The sequence below is a fragment of the Pyxicephalus adspersus genome, chromosome 12 (assembly GCF_032062135.1).
Source record: "Pyxicephalus adspersus chromosome 12, UCB_Pads_2.0, whole genome shotgun sequence".
NCBI lineage: Eukaryota > Metazoa > Chordata > Amphibia > Anura > Pyxicephalidae > Pyxicephalus > Pyxicephalus adspersus.
The window spans coordinates 6,121,694-6,141,581 of NC_092869.1; the positions used below are offsets into that span (position 1 = coordinate 6,121,694).

The following is a 19,888-nucleotide window of genomic DNA, read 5'->3' on the forward strand; positions in this document are numbered from 1 at the left end:
CTCTCATTTACCCCCCATATTCAGAACATTTCCAGGTCCTGTCACTTTCACCTATGAAACATCTCCAAAATCCGCCCCTACCTGTCCCCTGGGACCACCAAACTCCCTGTACATGCTCTTGCTATCTGAACTACTGTAACATCCTCCTCTCTGGTATTCCACCAACCCGACTCTCTCCTCTACAATCTATTATGAATGCTGCAGCCAGACTCATTTATCCTTCCCTCCGCTCCTCTTCCGCTGCCTCTCTTTGCAGATCTCTCCATTGGCTTCCATTTCACCTTAGAATCAAACTCAGGCTCCTGTGCTTTGCTTTCAAATCCCTCCACAGTTCTTGTCCCACTTACCTTTCTAAATTGGTAAAAAAAGTACTCCCCCAGCCGCTCTCTCCGCTCCTCCAATGACCTACTAATGGCTTCCTTACTCATAACCTCATCACACGCATGGATACAAGACTTCTCTAGAGCTGCCCCAACTCTCTGGAATGGTCTTCCTCGTCCTATTCGACTTGCTCCTACTTTCTGCTCATTTAAAAGAGCGCTCAAAACCTATTTTTCCAATCTTGCCTACCCATCTTCTTCTGTCTTTTCAAGCCATCACTACTTCCCACCACTACATATCTCCCATCCTATTGTGTGTGAATTCCCCCCACCTACTAGATTGTAAGCTCTTCGGGGCAGGGTCCTCTCCTCCTGTATCACTGTCTGTATTAGTCTGTCATTTGCAAACCCCTATTTAATGTACAGCGCCGCATAATATGTTGGCGCTATATAAATCCTGTTTATTAATAATAATAATAATAATACAGGTTCAATAATACAGTTCAATCAGGAACCACTCTACTGCCTTATCTGAGTTTTATGACCCCTGGAGACACAAAACTCCAACTTTTACAATGGGTGCTGTAAACTAGAGGGTCTGGAGGCTGCGAGTTGTCAGATCAAGTAAGTTGTCAGATCGAGTTGTCAGATCAAGTAATATCTGATAATCTGATTTGGTGGAAAACACCCTACTTCGAGGAACTCTATTTATTGTGATATTGTAACATTTACATTTGATGTAAATAGTTACAATTTTTTATTTTTTTTGAAAGACATAGGAAGGCCTAATGGCCAAAATTGATTTATTTAATATGAAACGTTCTTTGTATTTTTTAACAATTTAATTATTTAATAAAATTTCTTGAAAAAAAACTTACTTTCATTGGCATGTCATATATTTTCAAAAATATGTTCAAAATATATTAATCCTGATGGACTTCAAATACAGGCCCTCCCTACAGTTCTAAACTTCAATCTGTATTCTGTAATACAGATTATATATCTGTAATCTGTATTGAACGAAAAGGTGGCAGGCAATTTTAATCCAATGTAGTGAAAATAAGATATAAATACTTTTTGAGCAATATCACACATCGATAAAACTAATAATGGACAGATTTACCAACTATCTGCAGATCATCACTGAGGTTTGCACTGGAGGTCTTTTCAACTGCACCCTGTGTTTCGACAGTAAATATTTGCTAGGACAAAGCTTTACCATGCAAATGTACCGAGTTTAGGCTGATACACACACACACTGACTTTTGGGTTGTTTTTGGGTTCCCCACAAATGCAGATAGATCACACATTTTGGTGAATATTGAATAAAAGTTTTCAGATGTGTATACTCTAATATATGTCAGAGCATGAGGAACATTGCTTAGGTCATATAGACTACTGATAATTGTAGTGGCAAAAAAAAAAGGTTAAAAGCTTTCAGAGAGGCGATTTACCAATGATAAATATTTCACTTTCTTCAAGTTATTCACAGTTTACTGAGTTACTGACCCACCCACTTGCTACAAATAATAAACCCGAACAAGTTCATTGGTACCAGTTGACAAAAAATAAGAGGACCCACAGCTGTCTCTGAAATAACTTAAAGCTGACAAATGTTATTGGCACTTATCATTGTGTATTTGATATCTAACCAAAATCATACTTTGCTCTAGAGTCTTGAAATCAACAGAATGTAAAACAACACACATGAAAATTGTTAAAAACAATACAGAATTTGTGAAACAAGCATATCTCGAATATTTGGTATTACTCTGGGGGACCAAGATAAGTATTGGGCTCCCCATATGGTATGCAAAACTTGTGTAGAGTGTCTACGTCAGTGGAAAAATGAAAAACTGAAAAGTTTGAAATTTGGTTTATGGTGTATGGCGAGGGCCCAAAAATCATCCTAATAATTGTTATTTTTCTTCTGTGAATACCCTGGATTGACTACTGAAAAAGTAAAAGCAGGAATCTTTGATGGACCACAGATTCGGAAACGGATAAATGATTCAAATTTCACAAGTTACATGACTGATACTGAAGCTTCTGCCTGGCACAGCTATGTCATGGTTGTCAAGAACATCTTGGGTAACCATAAAGCACAAAATTATGAAGAACTGGTACAAAAATTGCTCCTAAACTTTACAAATTTGAGTGCTGCCATGAGCATAAAGGTACGTTATCCCCATAGTCATTAGCAAACATTTCCAGAAAACCTTGGCGATTTCAGTGAGGAACAAGGGGAGAGGTTCCATCAAGATATAAAGGTGATGGCAGAAGTATTAAAGTGAGAAAGCATGGGTAATGATCCAAGCTTTAAGGAAGTAAGAGGGGAGCTCTGACTCCTAGCTTTGACATTCAGAAGATGAAACTAAATTTCGATAAATGGCCTGGCCAAATGTAATGCTTTAAGAATAAATATTGATGATATTGAAATATTGAACATTTAGGAAAATATCATCTGCATCCTATATATTACTTCCCCTGGTGTATTTGTTCTAATTCATGTTTTAGAATTTAGTGGCCATATCCAAAATTTCATAGGCCATCCCTCGTCCAGCCCAGGAAACCATGTTAGCATTGAATGCTAGTAACATCTATAATATACAAATACAAACCCTTGTTCTCACTCTGTTTCAGGTGTCACCATCTTCATCCAGTTCTTTTCTGGGTTTCAGATTTTTGACCATGTTTATTGGCCAGGTTGGAAATATGTATGTCCCACTCGTGCACAGGAGTTTATATCCAGCAACCTCGAGTTTACCAGGATACCCAGTGTCATGCACTGCCCTGAGCATTGAAATGAAGATTGTGAACAGGAAGGTAAGTGCTCCAAGCCATGGCCCTATTACTCAATTGTTTAATGCAAAGCTTCAACTGTCCATTGAGCTTTTGCTGTGTGGCACTGAAGGACGACAACTTGCAGCAGTTGGAGGTATGGGTGAAGTGTAATCTTGGCATAGGGGGAAGTTGAGATCCTTTAGGCAGCTATGACCATAATACACTGATCTTGTGCAGTCTGATGGACAGGTAAGATATTTACTGAAGCTTTCATTTCAATATTTGTACATTCCAGAGCAAATCTTTGGTTTAGAACTCCTTTGAGAACATCAGCACCTGGACTTGGTGATCTTCATGTTTCCATTTTGGCCCGTACTTCAGCATAGATAGTGTGCTGGAGAAACAAAGAGCACAGTGCTTAGAAACATATTAGAGACATTTTTTTATCTAGCAAACATAAAATATTTAGTCAGTGGAGAGCACTTTAGGCTTTTTAAGAAAAAAATATTTACCTGTCCATTCCTAACTGCTCTGTTGTCTGTGGCTATGTTCAGACGAGGGGTAAAGTTGCGGTGGGATTACCAATTCCTTACGCCCCTGAACATATTCATGAGATGAGATGCCACATATAGCATCTCACTGGGAGTGAATGAGTGATCTGGTCCATAAGAATTGGTCCTTTATATAATAATACAAATAGTTTAAGTTTTTTCTTTCCCTAATGATGTCCTGGTAATGCCTTATGACACTTCAAAGTCTCCCCACTGTAGCTTTGCTAATAGCTAAGTTAGCATGAAGGAGGCAAAGGACACCATACTTAATTCAAAGCTTGTGGGTATTATGTGCAATAAATTGCATTTTATCAACTAAAAAAGTAAAGCACCTTTTGTTTGGATCCACAGAAAAAAATTCTTCCATCTACATTCTCCTAAAGTATTACACACTATCCAATAATTTGGAACAATATTATCTAATCCACCATGATTTGAGCTCATATGTGAAGCCTCTACATGGATTTATTTGCATATATACACATCTTATAGCCTATAAAACTAAGAGTGAAATGTTACTTACATTTTCAGTGGCTCTAGGTAAAGAAGCTGGAAATAGAAGGAATACTGATCAAAATGAAGAAATGTGTAGCAAATAAATAATAAAAAAAAACTTAAATATTTTCCTAAATAACTTATATTCTCATTCAACTCTTAAGGAATCCTACTCAGCTCTAATAAACACATATCTCACTTCCCCCATTAGCAATACTTTTTTTGCTGATATGTTCCTTATTTCTATATTTTTTTGCCAATAACATGAATTGTTTGATTTGTTTGTTTTTTGCAGTGCCACAAAATAAAATACCCGGATGAGAAATAAAATAAAAAAAAGTTAATGAAAATCTTTTTTGGATTGCAATAAACTTTGTCATGCTTTGTACCATTTAAAGGGACAAATTATAGAATACAGTGTATACTAAGTTTTACTAGACAGAACTAGAACAGGTCAGGACAGAAAAACATTCATTTTTTTTTTTATAGATCAGATACAAAATAAAATCAGTTGGCAATTGACACCCCCATAAAAATGTATGTATTACTTTGTTTACTTAAGTTTTCATCTAACATGCTTATAGTAGAAAAGTAAAATTTTCTCACATTTTTGGCCAATTGTAAGTTTGGCATAACATAACTCCTCATCAGAAGTGATGTTTGTGGCAGCTTCTGAAAAACAAAATAGATTAAAATCAGTCAATCTGGGTATTTTCAGAGAGACAAATAGAGGAGACAAATGGAGAAAACTTTCTCCCCATTAATCCATGTGCTGATTAAATGAGCTCCTACTTGGATCCTAGGGGTGACTGGACCAATTGCCTTAGGAACCAAACTTAGTTCATTGGTAAAGTGGATCAGTGCTTCCTTGTAATAAACCAATTGATCCAGAGTAGTGTGAGTGCTCCAATTTGTTCTTCCCTAGTTTCTAATTCTTATACCACCATGGGGCAACAGTAAGCGAAAGAGTCCAACTGATTTTTTTGAGGCTCCATACCTTAAAGCATTATCCTAAGACTGAATAGGTATCAGGGTGATTTCTTCATGGCCAGCATGTATGGGATAATAGTTGATTTTTATAATGTATGAACAAAATTTTGATTGGGTGCCCCCCCCCCCACCACCGATTTCAGATTGTACAATAACAATAATACATAAAAAATTATAAAAAATACATACTGGGTGTTGACTTCTCTTTACTACAAGATGTGTTAGAGAGTTAATAAAATTAGACACTGCAAAACTTGTGCATGTGTCAGTGTTTCACCACAATGTATAGGTGTGAAGTGACCCATCGGTCACTGCTATTAGTAGACTTCCTGGCAATAATTGGGCCCTTTAGGGGGAGAAGTGAGCACCAAGGAAGTGGTTTACATGTCACACAGAACACCAGTTTGTAGCAGAATTATGCAGGCTTGCGGTACTGTAGACTATATTAGTTAATATATTTTTTAGGTCAGGAATAGTCAGATACCGTACCAGCTTTAGGAGGATCCATAGTTGGTGTCCTGCTTGTAGGTGTTTGTAAATGGATGCATTTGTACGTGATGAAAACAACAACAATCACTATGAGGGTAATGAGGAGGAGGATGGAAACAATGATCACAACAGTGATTGTGGTTGATAAGGTTTCCTTAGTATTTGTCTCTATAAAGGAAAATATTTAATTACCAGAAAGTAAAACAAAAATAAATATTGACAGATCACAGGACAATATTTGGATGTATTTAAAAGAGAAAAAAGCAATACCACCGGATGGTCTCTTTTGTCTCTTGGTGAATCTGTTGGTAAGATTTCAGGGTTTAGTTCCAGGGTCTTCACATCAGATTTTCCAATTGTGAGGGGCTCTAAGTATAAATCAATTGGCTTAGTCTCTCTTTTTACAGGATTACTTTTGAGTTGGTTATGATTTTCCAAAAAGTTTATGCAAGCATAGGGAAAGATTTATAAATGCTTTCACCCCAAGATTCACCTAACTTCTATCCAAAAATTACAATTGTTCACATTGCTTTCAGTAAGACCATATAGTGAAATAAAAAACAAAACAAACAAAATTCCACTATTGAACAGAATATTTATTTTCATTTGTAATACAAAGCCTACATAGACAGAAAACAACAGATACCTACATCTGACAAAGGAAGCAATATAACATAAATCCTTGTCATGTATTGCATCCAAATAAATCATGCCAATAGCATCCCCATTATCGATCTTATCCCTCCAAATTACCCCTTCATTTATACCTCTGCAACTCGTTCACTTGTCTCCCCCTCCTTACACCTTTATGTCAGTCTGCAATAGTAACCTTTCTTCACCCATCCTGCACCCCAATGTCACCGTGCCATAATAACATTACACCCCACTATCCTGTCTTCCCCTCCATGGCATCTCTCTATTAATACTACTACATTCAAGTCATCAATCTCTCTTCACTTTGCATGCGGCCATGTCACCTTACAGTAATACCTGTACATCCCAGCCACCTGTCTCCCCCTTTCTTGCACGCCATATCACACTTCATTAATACCGGTATACCCCACTTACTCATTTCCTTCCTTCCTGCACCCCTATGTCACCCTGCTATTCACTGTACAGTTCTTGTGCAGTGTACTTGTCGGGAGAGCCGGTCGTAAGTACAGGTGGTCAGTAAACAGGTAAGTCATTAAATACCTACTACCTGTAATAGCAAAAAATAATAACCTGGGAAATTGCAGCCTATAGAAAGAGTGTCAGCTCACACTTGGCATCGATAGCACTGAGCATAAACATACATCTACTTTACATGGTTACATTTACGGACAACGCCATGGCACACAACATGATGCGGAGTTACCTCTGACATGTAGAGACACTTCATCTGTGTGCTGTACATATTCACCCCGAGATAATATTTTGTAACATCTGTATGTTCCAGGCACATCGGAATTTCTAGAAAGAACAATTGTACTAGGGTCACTGAATGATCCCAAAATTAAATTATTGTTCTTGTTGAGTATTGTCCCCTCCACAGAATACTCGGGGCGGCTGTGACACCTCAGACTCACGTCTCCCCCCCAATATATAAGGACAGGAGCCTGCAGGATGACTGGACCTGCAATACAAAATACCAACCAACACAACATTTAGTTATATTTCACATAAATGAAGTGAACATTCATAGTAGATGTATTTGTGCCTAATGCTTACCTTTCTCTTTAATCTAGTCAGGTGAAACATGTTTCTCTTACCCTTTGGATGTTTCCTAGTGGTGGCCAGCGCTCAGATATGCAAAGAACATCACTGATGTCAGCACATCAGCTCTGCTTTTTGCATCAATAAATCTGAGAGCGGAGGATGCCATGGCATTGCACCCTCATGGGAAAGGTTCATGACAACCCGCACTTACAGTATATTCTCAGTCCTTCAGGCTGAATGACGCTTCACACAAACTTATGTAGAAAGTATACAAATCGTAAAATGTTGCTGCCCTAGGGATTGATTTGTGCTTCCTTTCTCCAAGCCTACTCCTAAAATGCAAGGTGAATAGATTATAATCTAATCTGTTTGTGATATATGGTTTAAGACAACAAAAGCTTGTGAGCCCGATATATTTCTGCAACTGTGTTCTGTGATGTTCTCTCTGTATGCCAAAGCAGCTGTGTATGATACTACATGTTTTTAATATCATTCAATATTGATCAGGTGCAAACATATAGATTAAATCAAAAATATTTTATATGAATGACAATTTGTGTTATCACATGTGATCCCCACTTGTGAATGGACCCCAAATTAAATAAAATAAAATGATCAGCTCACCATTACTAACATCTAGCCTGAATACAGCACTGTAACCACGATCGGTCCTGCATTGGTAGATCCCACTGTGTGCAACCTGGGCAGATCTGATTGTATACATCGGTCTTTCTGCTACTATCGCATTATTCTGGAACCAGTGATAAGTCAGGTGACCTTCTCCATGGCAGGTCATTGTTATAGACTCTCCTGTAAGTAACTTGTTCCAGTTTGGTTGGAAGGTCACTGAAATAGTCCCAACGCTTTCTGACAAACAATATACAGAAATGAACAAATAACAAGTTATCAATTATTATTGGTAAATAATCCCAGATGTTAATAATGTGAAATGTTTACCGAATGTACTGACACATATATAATATTTTCTAGAAAATGCAAAAATTCCCAAAATGAATTGAAATTTTTTTCACATTTTTATTTATTTATTATGTCAAGAAAACATACAAAAAGGTAAACCAGAGGTAAAAAGGGAATTCACAGGGTTCTGAAACAATCAAAATCAGGGACCGATTTCCATATCTCAGCATTCAGCAAGCCATTGGCATAGCATCATGAATTACTATTATAATGGTTTAGGAGAAGAAATCCAAGACATGCTAGGAGGGATTTGGGGACTATGGGAGTCACTGGAGCAGTCATGAAGCAAGGTGACATCCATCAACTGTGCATCATAAAGTAAAAAACATGCAGGGTCCAGGTGGCGTGGGTATGCGCTGCAGAATCCAAAAATTGCAACCAATAGAACCATGTGTTCCTAAACTCCTCACCAGTGCCAGGTATAATACTTGTAAAGATGAATTTTGAATTAAATGGGACTGATTTACCTGGAATGGATCTAGTACAGAGATAAAAAATATTTGCCAGATAATAGCAAGTTATTTTTAAGACTTCCAATTCAGGTTTGCGGGATCACTAAGGTTTTCCTATGATCTAAGTCTATCTACTCCAGGTTCATTGTATTTGTCAAATTAAAAAACATGTCAATTTTGTAAATTTAAATGAAAAATTATAGGTTGAAAAGGTGTGTTTTTAAAAGTTTCAGGAGCATAATTCTGTGAAACTGAGCTCATTAGCATCTAACAGTTTTTGCCCCTAGTCAGTTGGAAAAGTCAACTGATAAAAATATTGCTATTGTATAGTACATATAGTATTGTATAGTACAGAGACACCTGGGGCTTCTCACTTAACTGATCAAACAAACAAATCCTTCAAATAATATGGTTGAAATGAATGTAAACTGTGTGGATTTGGGGAGGGAGCATAATGGGATCTGGAACACTTTAAACACTTCCCACAGACCCCCTGCTCTGACTTTCCAATCCCAGCAATTTCTTGGACAAAATCATGTTCATGTATTGCAGATAAATTGGATAAACTCAAATGAGAAAATCAGACACTTTGTTTAATCACCTCCACTGATAAGAATTTTGGAAATGACAAATCTAATTGCAATTAGCAGGATTTACCTGTGTAAGAAATAGTGGTCTCTGCAATGTAAGTATAAGTAGTCAGGACTTCTTTTAAACATCTGTAGGTGTCTGTCAGGTCTGTATATTTTATAGGCAGTACATCAGGGTCTATGGCCGATGTCTGGATTATCTGATTGTTCCTGTAGAATATTGTCTGTCTTGCAGAATGTCCCCGTGGACTGTGACATCGGAGAGACACATCATCACCTTCATATACATAGAGCGGAGCCTGAAGGATGACCGGACCTACAAAACATGACATCTGATGAATCTGTGAACATTGATGTAAATCTATTATTCTAGAAACAATGGATATCTTTGTGCTGGGTGCAACCACCTAGGAGTCTTCTTCTTAGACAGCGTACCATACCATTTTTACAAAATACTACTTTGAAAATGAATAAACTGAAATGTACCTTATAGTTTCAAGAGTTTATATATGTACAGCAATTTCACTAGGCAACCCACAGAAATAGGATTTATATTTCCTGTGGTTAGTTATATTCTTGTCTCGGTTACTTCAAAGTGGCAAATGTGCAGTTTATAATTCCTTTATTATTATTTGTACACCTTGCTACATTGCACTGGAGATATCCTAAGATAATTGGGTGATATCGGTAATATGATATTAAAATGAACGTGATTAATTGTAATCATTTATACATGTGCTTTGAAAATGTAAATTCCATACAATTTTTTTTAAACCCTGTTCCGTTTAGGTTTGGCAATGTGAAAATTTAGCATCAAACACACTCGCTGCAAAGAAATATTTCAGGTCAAGTTTAAATTCCGGATGCTCTGCCCATTTTATTCAAAAATATCCTGGGTTTTCCCTCACGAGGATCAGTATAATTTCCAACATGGCAAAAGAACACAAAATTTAGCCTCCTGGCTCTCTATCAGTACCACAGACAAACTTTGGGGAACCTCCTGGGCTCACTCAGCCTGTCTATCATAGCCACCTAGCCTCAGGCTCCAACTTCCCTCTAACTCAATAAAAGGTGCCTTTTTATCAATGGTCAGGTGCACCAGAGCAATCCTCATTTTCTGGCCCAACCATTCCTTGCAGAACACTCTGGGCTAGATTCAAAATAAAGAGCTGCAATTCTGCAGCAATATAATTACACATGGCCCTCTCCAGGCCCTTTATTCCATTTTTCCAGGGAAAACTAAGGTAAATAATGCCTGAAAATTTGGCATCATATATTTCATCCTGCTACAGCAGAGGTCGGCAAACTCCGGCCTTTAGACCAGATACCGCCTAGCCGGTAGTTTGTCCCGACCTAACGCCCCCTGGCTGATCTGGCCTAACCCTGGCCAGCAACCTAGATCGGAACCAGAACAAACTACTGAAATCGCATGCAGCTCTAGAGCCTCCGTGTGGTGGCTCCCTTCTCTATTTACCATGGCCGGCGATAACACTTCTGCCATCAGTGTGAATAGGGGACATTCCCTCTCCTCCGTATGCATTTCAGAGGAGTGGGATTTCCCTTCAGGGGCGTTCCTGGTGGGGGACGGAACCATTAGGGCGGGACTCGAGAGAGAGTCCGGCCTAGTGTGCTCCTTCCCACCCCTGAAATGGACTAGTGGCAAAAACCTTTGCTGACCTCTGTGCTACAGCAAGCTAATGGCAGCAAAGAGTTAGGGATGCCAGATAACAGAACATAAAAAGTCACATTATCTCAACTTACCATCACTAACACTTAATGTTATCTTCTCACTTGTACCACCAACTCTGGTCAAGCACCAGTAATCCCCACTGTGTCTTGTCCCAGCAAATGAAATGACATAGTCCTTTGATGAAGATATCAGCCTGTAATTATGGTACCATTCATAGTATAATGCACCAGGCTCCACATCACAGCTCATTGTTATAGAATCTCCTACGAAGATCTCATTCCATTGTGGTTTAAAGATCACAATAGGTCTTGCTGCAGATCCTGAAATGTATTAATAAGACAAAAATAGAGAAAAATTTACTGACTTGTTTAGTATCAAGAACTTTTTGTAAGCTACACATACAAAGTTAAATGAACTATTTAAATTTTTATACTACAACACTCAGCAATGTGTGCAATGAGTTTAGGTGTTCTGTGTGGTAATTCATTTTAAATAGCACCACAACCCGCAGGTTACTATGCCCATTCTTCAATGTACTTCAGCACACGTTATACATTGTATTGTGTTGCTAAAAAATGGTTTATGTCCAATTGTTTTGTTCATTGGGGTGCACTTGGCATCTCTTCCAAATGAATGTGTTGTCTTAATGCATCGAACTACAAAACATAATGTGATGGGTCCCCTAAAGTGTGTCTAACTCCGACAGGGAAATGTATGATCCCCCCAGCATCAGCACCCCCAACCTATTGGAATATTTTTTTTTAACAATCACTACCACTAAGATTATTTACATAATTATATACTGGGTAATACGTTGGCTCTATATAAATACTGTTTAATAATAATATAAAGAATCTAGTATGGGCCAGGTACTCATTTACGAAAAAGCGGCTTGGATAATCTTCTGCCTGGGGTCAAGGTTTTAGGGGTACTACCTGCTTTATATGGCACAACAGCCATGGAGTTCTAAATAAAGCTGACAATAGAATATCTCATATTTCTATTCTATATTCTATTCTTAGAACAGGGCACATATAGCTTGTATTCCACCCATACATACAAAGTAAAATGTATAGTATAATGTAAAGTATATAATATAAAGGTCTGCCCAATCATTTTTGTCTACACAACTAATTTAGCTTCCTATATAGCATGGTAGAGCTAGTGGAGAGATAGATATGATGAGGGATGAGGACATCCCTGAAAAATATAGGATTTATAAATCGTTTAACAATAGAATATTTACTAATTTTTGGTTAGTTGGAAAAGTTTATGTATGGGTAACTGTGAACTCACCTGGTTGTCCTATTAGAGCTGTAAAATGACAAAGAGAAAAGTTATAAATCAATTCAAGAATTTAGAATAGTCAAGAGAGTGTCACAGTGACAGCTGAAACAAACTGGAGGCATCTATCTTCGTACAATACATTAAGTAAATTGAGTAAAAGTAATTACAAGGATTTAATAACTGAAATTAATAGAATTTATGAGTAAAATATTGATATTTTATTAATATTTACTTAAAATATTAATATTTTAAGAAAACATTTTTGTCTTTTTATTAGGTTCCTTGTCAAAGAATATAAATAATAATATCACAATAATGATGTTGCAATACATACACATATTAATTCATAATACAACTGTAAATCAATGTTTTACACAACATCAGTTGTGCAGATTGACTTATATTTCAAAATAAATACAAATGTGAACTTACATACGTATATTGGGTGCAAGTTAAAAATGGGGTCAGCTAAAGGTTTTTCTATCATAGATAGAAATATGGTTGATCATATCCTGGATACAGCAGGAACAGCACGAAAGGCAGGGCAGCAACTTAAAGAAAGTGGGCATATTTAATCAGGCAAAATGTAAGGATTTATCCCTGAATACCCATTAGTACCCTGTATAGTTTGCCTGTAATCACTACATGATTTGAATGAAGATTAAATACATAAAATAAAATATTGAATAAATAGTGCTTATTAAAGCTTATTATTGGTTTAAAATTCAATAGATTCAGTCACTGAATTTCCCATAATTAATAATGTGTGATTAATTGCATGGTAGATTACATGATGTAATACTTAGTAAAATACAATTAATCCCTACACCAAACATCTTGTTGAGAACATCTAGTTGCTAACAAAAAAAAAACACTAAATATCTTTTTTCTAGAAATTAATCTATATGCCTAATAAATACCTGCGCCTTCTACATTTGTTAGTGTTTCCTGGAATTCCCTGCTAGGTTACCTATAATCAAATCACTGTACCTTGTACTTATATATTACCTATATAAGTATTGACAGAGCATGAAGAAATCTTTTTATACTTACTGATGAGAATTATGAGCTGACACAGAAGCTGCAGTCTATACATTGTTCTATCGTATTACACAATGCTAAATCTGTGTTAAAAAATACAAATACAAAACATGTAAATAATCAACTATTTTTGTAGATAAATATACCACCAGCATTCATATTCATTTTGTATTAGAGATCAGTTTTAGATGTTTCAGAATTCCTTTACCACTTTCTTAGCCCCTATAAGCTGCTTTTCAGTTGCTTTTGCATTTACAGGGAAGTGAATAAATGTTTATGTACACTGGTCCTAAAAGAAGGGATCAAGTCGGTGGCAGCGAGAACTTTGCAACAGCCAGTGTAGAAGAAAAAGTGGAAGTGTCTGCAGGGAGGGTGGAGAGGGGACACACAGGCAAGTTTTAATCATTTCTCACAATCTTTTCCTTTTAACTCTAAACAGAGATATTTCATATTGTTCACAGTGATCAACTTATAAGTCTTCAATGAAAAAGTGAAAACAGACCTCAGTTATATATCATGTCATTTGGAAATGCAAATATGAGTGTTTCCGTTATTCAGAGACACATAGCTGAACCAAAATCAGCATGTAAGGATAATCTATTTAGTAAAAATAAAGGGATATATTACAAAGATATAATAATATATACTCACATGAAGCACTAGGAATGAGAATGTACATTGAATAGTAAATCTATCCTTGTGGTATGATGCCTGTGTGTCCTGTGATTATACATACCCCAGCGAATGGAGAAGTTAAGGGTGTGTGTGTATGATATCTTGGTATTTTTAAATAATAAACAATAAATATAATTTATTCAAGTCATCCACTGGTGTTATAAAATAGGGAACTACAAAGATAAAATTCATGAAACATTTTAAAGATTTTTTTAACCTCCTAAGCATAGAAGTTGAATCTAAACCTTGCACCAATAAGTGTGAATTACAGATCAGAAAATGATGCACAATTCTGCTTTGGGAATCTCCTGGTAGTTCTGCCTAATAATTTTTAGGCTAAAAACATACAGCCAGTGCAAAATTTTGTCTTGGTGAATTGCAAGAATCACAGTGAAAGCACAAAGGATTCTCAGACATGGCTTTCTTTCATATCCAGGTTTATTGAAGAGATTTGCTTCTGGTCCTGAAGACACAACAGAAATTGAGAAACAGGCCCTACAAAGTGAAAGCAAATATCAACCTAATTGTCACATAAAAGGATGTGTGTTATTCCTTCAAAATAAAAGGGACCAAGACACTTCTATAATAAACTAACAATATCGGTTGGAATTTACGGCGAGCAGAGTAAATATTGTACATGTATATATCATACCTGGTCTGGTCATTAGAGTCTGGGAAAATTCTACAGTTCTTCTTCTCAATGATCCATTAATGATGAATTAATGTTGATAAAACTGGAACGTTAATATCCCAGCTAAATGCATCTCAGCAATATAGATCAGGACAGAATAAGAAACTTTGTAATGATGATCTAAAAGCCTTCCTGTTGTGCAATTAGTTACTAATTTTTGTTTCAATTCATGAGGAAGTGATGGCTCTTTGGAAATAAACCACATTCTGATGTCATCTACGGTCCGTGGCATACCAATCTGATAAAACCTCTAAGTGGGTGACCTAAAGTAAAAATAATGCAGTATAAATATTTTAAAAGTTTATTATTTTAAAAGAATATGGATACATTTTTAAATAAATAAAGAATTTCTGAAGTGATTTTACTCAAAATGTTATCAAACAGAAGCATTAGCTGCAATACAAAAATTTACAGTGCATTGAAAGTGATTCTCATAATTGTGCAGAGGACAAGCCCATGTACTGTATCTGTGTATTGGGTAATGATGGCGGCAGTGGTTGGTTGGGCATTGGTGTATGTCGCCCAGGACAGGTGGGTGGGTGCTGACAGTATTGGACATTCCTGGTCCTCCTCCTGATGGCAAACACATGGGTAATCCCGCCCCTTTTACCCCTCCCAGGACCACTATTTTCCCAATAAAAATCTGCCTTCCACTTACCTCCCTGTTCTTTTTCCATCATGCTCAAGGGCCATCGGACGCTGGTCAGGCTGCTTAGTCTTCCTCTTCCTCCAGCGTGTTCTGCGTTGTCCAATAGAGGATGCAGCTTGTGTCCACAGGCCTTGTGGTTGTGTACTGCACACACGCCATTTTTTGGCACATGCACAGTAACGTTCTAGGGAAGCCTTTCTGCAATTTATCAAAATGGCCGAATCCGATTCTGTTGTAACTGTGAATGCGTGATCTCCTGCACATGCGCATTAATGCTTATGAAGCATTGCAGGAAGTGAGTTTCTATCTACTTCCTGTAGCACCAGATATTATTGGGGAAACTTTCCTGTATCAGTTTGTGGAGAGGTTTTACATTGAAGCATCCACCGAAGACAATGTTGGGTAAGTGAAATGTTTTTTCTTCCTATCATGATTGTTTTTGAAGGTCTCTTGTAATGTTTTGAAAAAAAAATTCCTTTTTGGTTATTTTTGCTTGTTTAAATAAGGAAAATTTCATTGATATAATTTGAGTTTTTTTCCTCCTGTCAGAATGTTTTTGAAAAAAAAGTTTCTTTTTTCTCTTTCTGGGTATTTTGCTCGCTTTATTAATGAGAAAAATGTAACTGGTGTTATTTGGGTTTAACTCCTGATACCTCTCCACCGGCATCGCAAGCAGGATCCCGGTTAAAGTAGAAATGTTTTTAAAATGTTTTGGGTTCTAGTGGTGTGTCTTAGAATGGATTTTCAAGTTTTTAATACTACTTCATTATAGGAATAAAAGCCCTGGCAGGCGTCTCAGAATGACAAGGCATGAGGCCTCTCCTACCCCTGTCCGTCTTCTAAACAGGGACTTGGGTCAGGGGTGAGCTCCCTCTTAAATAGAGCAAGTAGGAAAAGATCATCTTCCCATTCTGGCAATCGGTTGCAGGATGGCAATGGATCTTTTTGGGCATGTGGGGCAAAAGCCCTGCCTTCTAAATTGGTCTGTGCGATATTGAAGATCTTGAAGAGGCATACCGGGACAGAGACACAGAGGCCAAGGAGATGAAGGGGTATATTGATCGGGCCATTGCGGAGGGTTTAAAGAACCGTACCGCAGGCACAAGTTCTATGACACAGGAGGACGTGGTGAAGCACTGGGATTTACCACAGGGCTCAGATATATCAGGTTCAGAGTTAGAAGAAGGAAATTCTTTTTCATTTGATTTTTCATAAATCAACTCATTTGTACATGCTATCAGGGAGGCTATTCAGTGTGAAGAGGATTCTCCACCCCCTCTAAAGAAAAAGAGGTATTTTCTGTCTTGAAAAAAGGAAGTTATAACCTTTCCATTTATGGAAGAGATAAAGCGAGCTCGTTGAAGAAGATTGGGCAAAGCCTGATAAAAAAATGCTCCTTTATGAACAGATTCACAAAATTGTATTCTATGAGTGAAAAAGAGTCTGAGGTCTTTGATGTTAATCCAGCGGTGGACGCTGTGTTGCAGTGACTGGTCAGAAATGTGGTTCTCCCTATGGAGAATTCGGTGACTTTTAGAGACCCTATGGATAGAAAGATGGAAGGGGATCTCGAGAGGATTTATGCAGCTGCGGGGTTAGCTAGCCGGCCTGTGGTAGCACTTAACTCCGTGTCAAGAGCCTTACTGACCTGGGTGCAAAGGTCCAGGGACACCATAGAAGGTGAAGCAGAAGATTCATCAACCAGTATCTGTTTAGAAAAAATAAAGCTAAAAGCAGATATTCTGGCATCTTCTGTGACGGCAAGAAGAGCCCTTTGGTTGAGACATTGGGTAGCCGACTCAATATCAAAACATTACTTTTGTTCCATACCCTTTGAGGGTAAGTTGCTTTTTGGAAAGTCACTGGAAGAAGGAATCCAGAGAGTAACTGGTGGAAGATCAGGTCTGTTACCCCAAAAACAGAAGCAACAACCACTTGCAAAATGCTGCCGGGGATCCAAAGAAGGTTGGTGAGATTTCAGGGCAACAACGTCCAGGGAATACACACGTTGTCAATGGAAGGGAAGTCAGTCGTCCTTTCGGAGGCCAGCCAGAACAGGTGTTGCGCAGCCAGCCAAGTCGTCAAGCAAACAATTCTGAAGATGGCTATACCTAGGTACTGGAGGTTGGTGCCTGTCTTTTAAAATTTGCGGGAAAATGGAAACAAAGAATCACAGATGCCTGGGTAATGTCCGTAGTATTTGGGGTATACCAGTTTGAATTTGCAGAGGGACCCCCGCAGACAAGTTTCAGAAGGACATTGCTTCCAAAGAAATGTCATAATTGAAAACTATAATTGTGTATGTTCAAGAACTGGCAAAGATTCAAGCAATATTACCTGTTCCACTACAAGAGCAGGGGATATGATTTTATTCCAGGCTAGTTCAGAAACCCTCTTGAGATTTTCATCAGTAATCAGTTCATTCAGTAATGGATTTGAGAAACCTGAATACATATGGGGAGGTGATGTCATTTCGGATGGAATCATTGCAGAATACATCCGGACAACTGGATGATTTCAAACAATCTGGAAAATGCATACCAATAGGTTCTCATTGCTCAAAAACATCAAAAATATTTGAGGTTCAGCATAGGAGATTTGCACTACCAATTCACATGTCTGCCCTTCGGCCTGGCTACGGCCCGAAGAACATTTTCCAAGGTGTTTGTGGCTCTGGCAGCTTATCTGAGGCTTCAGGGAGTATGCTTATACCAATATCTGGATGACATACGTTTGCTAGAAAAATCCAGGGATCAACTTGTGAAAGACAAAGTGTGTGTGTTGGAAACTCTAGCTCGCTTTGCATGGCTGTTGAAGGCAAGAGGTCGCATGAATTTGTTAGGATGGGCCAAATGACACATGAGAACACTCCATGGAACAGTGGCCGTCACCCATGACAAGCGAATCAAATGTGATGGAACTGGACCAGGGAAACAGAATCAATTGGCGGACGCTTTGAGCAGGTAATTCCCAGATTCAAAAGAATGGTCTATAAGCCCAAAATACCTATTCCCAATTTTTCAGCAGTAGGGGACACCAGTGATAGACTTGATGGCATCACCCGACAACGTTAAGCTTCCAAGGTTCTGTACAAAGTTCCACTGCAAACAGGCATGGGCTGCAGAAAATGCACTGATCCAAGAGTTCCTAAAAGCAGTAGTAAAGATCAGGCCGCCAGTAAGGCCTTTATTTCCATCTTGGGATTTATCTTTAGTTCTCAAAGCCCTTTTACTCTCTCTCTTCCATCCAATAGAAGTTTGTTCAATGGAAAAACTGACAGGGAAAGCAATATTCCTGATGGCTATTACATACGCCCACATGGTATCGGAATTGCAATCTCTCTTGATCAGAGAGCCTTATTATTTTGTCTCATCGGAAGGGGTGTATTTGCGGCCTGCTCCACAGTTTCTTCCAAAGGTGTCCTCAGCCTTCCACATAAATTGGGAAGCAGTATTACCATTGATGAGCCAAGTGAATGAAGAAATGGCTGAAAAGGATGACTCGAATAAATTAGACATGGTCTAGCTAATCATCACGTATGTTCAAAGAATTAAAGGTTTTAGAAAGACGGATAACATGTTTGTGTTCCCTAGTGGACAAAAGAGGGGGCAAGCGGCCCCGGCAATATGCCTATTCCCTTATGGGGCTACCTCCCCCACAGGAAGTGAGAGCCCACTCAAAGAGGGGTATCTCAACGTCTTGGGCTCCCTCTGCAAAAGTTTCCACAGAGACTATTTGTAAAGCGGCCAGTTGGAAGACTCCCAACACCTTCATCAAACATTACAGATTGAATGTTTTTCCGAACATAGATTTCGGAGCATCAGTGTTACGTAAAATAAAAAAAAAATTAATTTGCAGCAATAACTTGTTTAAAGATTTCCTTAATTAGGGTTGCTTGTTACATTCCATGTGTACGCCGTCAGGAGGAGGACCAGGAATAGGGAAAATTGTTGCCATACTTACCCGTAAATTTCCTTTCCTGGGAACTCCTCCTGACGGCATAGTTACCCTCTCTGGTCCTGTCCCATGACTTAAGACAGGGAGGTAAGTGGAAGGGGGATTTTTGGTGGTCCTGGGAGGGGTAAAAGGGGTGGTATTACACAGGTGTACGCCGTCAGGAGGAGTTCCCAGGAAAGGAAAATTATGGGTAAGTATGGCAACAATTTTCCCTATTATACAGTAATAAAGTTTCATGGGTTCCCCTTCCAAGCTTCTCCTGTATAAGAACATTTAAACCACTTTGAGTGCAAGAACTATGCTTGCTTGTATGAATAAAACCTTACTCAGACCACTTCTTAATTATACTTTATGAGTGACAACTTCTGTTATATATATGTTGCAGTTATACTGCCCAGGAATTCAGACTCAGGGGTCCCAAATACACTGTAAACCCAAAGCACAGACTGTTAAATTATAGGCAATCTGATGTGCATTTAGCTGTGTTCCTAATTTAACCGATAAAGGGCCCAAAAAGTGGCCACGTGCTTTATGTAAGTATAATAAAAAAC

General features: G+C 38.1%; 1 protein-coding gene and 2 long non-coding RNA genes across 5 annotated transcripts; all 3 read right to left on the reverse strand.

Annotated features, from left to right (window-relative positions):
- Positions 1-2,045: 2,045 nt before the first annotated feature.
- On the reverse strand, positions 2,046-5,993 carry LOC140341994 (uncharacterized). The gene is made up of 4 exons (XR_011922970.1): positions 5,630-5,993; positions 4,757-4,822; positions 4,179-4,204; positions 2,046-3,498 (listed from the first exon to the last, which is right to left on the reverse strand). It is a non-coding gene; the product is annotated as an uncharacterized lncRNA (long non-coding RNA).
- A 54-nt stretch (positions 5,994-6,047) lies between these two features.
- Positions 6,048-15,642, reverse strand: LOC140341993 (Fc receptor-like protein 5). Of its 3 annotated transcripts, XM_072427981.1 has the most exons (8): positions 14,693-15,642; positions 13,378-13,448; positions 12,334-12,351; positions 11,109-11,357; positions 9,415-9,663; positions 7,952-8,194; positions 7,539-7,659; positions 7,163-7,244 (listed from the first exon to the last, which is right to left on the reverse strand). In XM_072427981.1, the coding sequence occupies exons 2-7, from the start codon at positions 13,418-13,420 to the stop codon at positions 7,583-7,585; spliced, it is 879 nt and encodes a 292-aa protein (XP_072284082.1). In that variant the 5' UTR covers positions 13,421-13,448; positions 14,693-15,642; the 3' UTR covers positions 7,163-7,244; positions 7,539-7,582. The 3 variants fall into 3 exon arrangements, with proteins under 3 accessions (XP_072284079.1, XP_072284081.1, XP_072284082.1); XM_072427978.1 differs by lacking the exon at positions 7,539-7,659 and having other exon boundaries at positions 6,048-7,244; XM_072427980.1 differs by having other exon boundaries at positions 7,044-7,659.
- Positions 15,643-16,089: 447 nt separating this feature from the next.
- On the reverse strand, positions 16,090-18,969 carry LOC140341995 (uncharacterized). The gene is made up of 2 exons (XR_011922971.1): positions 18,838-18,969; positions 16,090-18,802 (listed from the first exon to the last, which is right to left on the reverse strand). It is a non-coding gene; the product is annotated as an uncharacterized lncRNA (long non-coding RNA).
- Between the last annotated feature and the right edge of the window lie 919 nt (positions 18,970-19,888).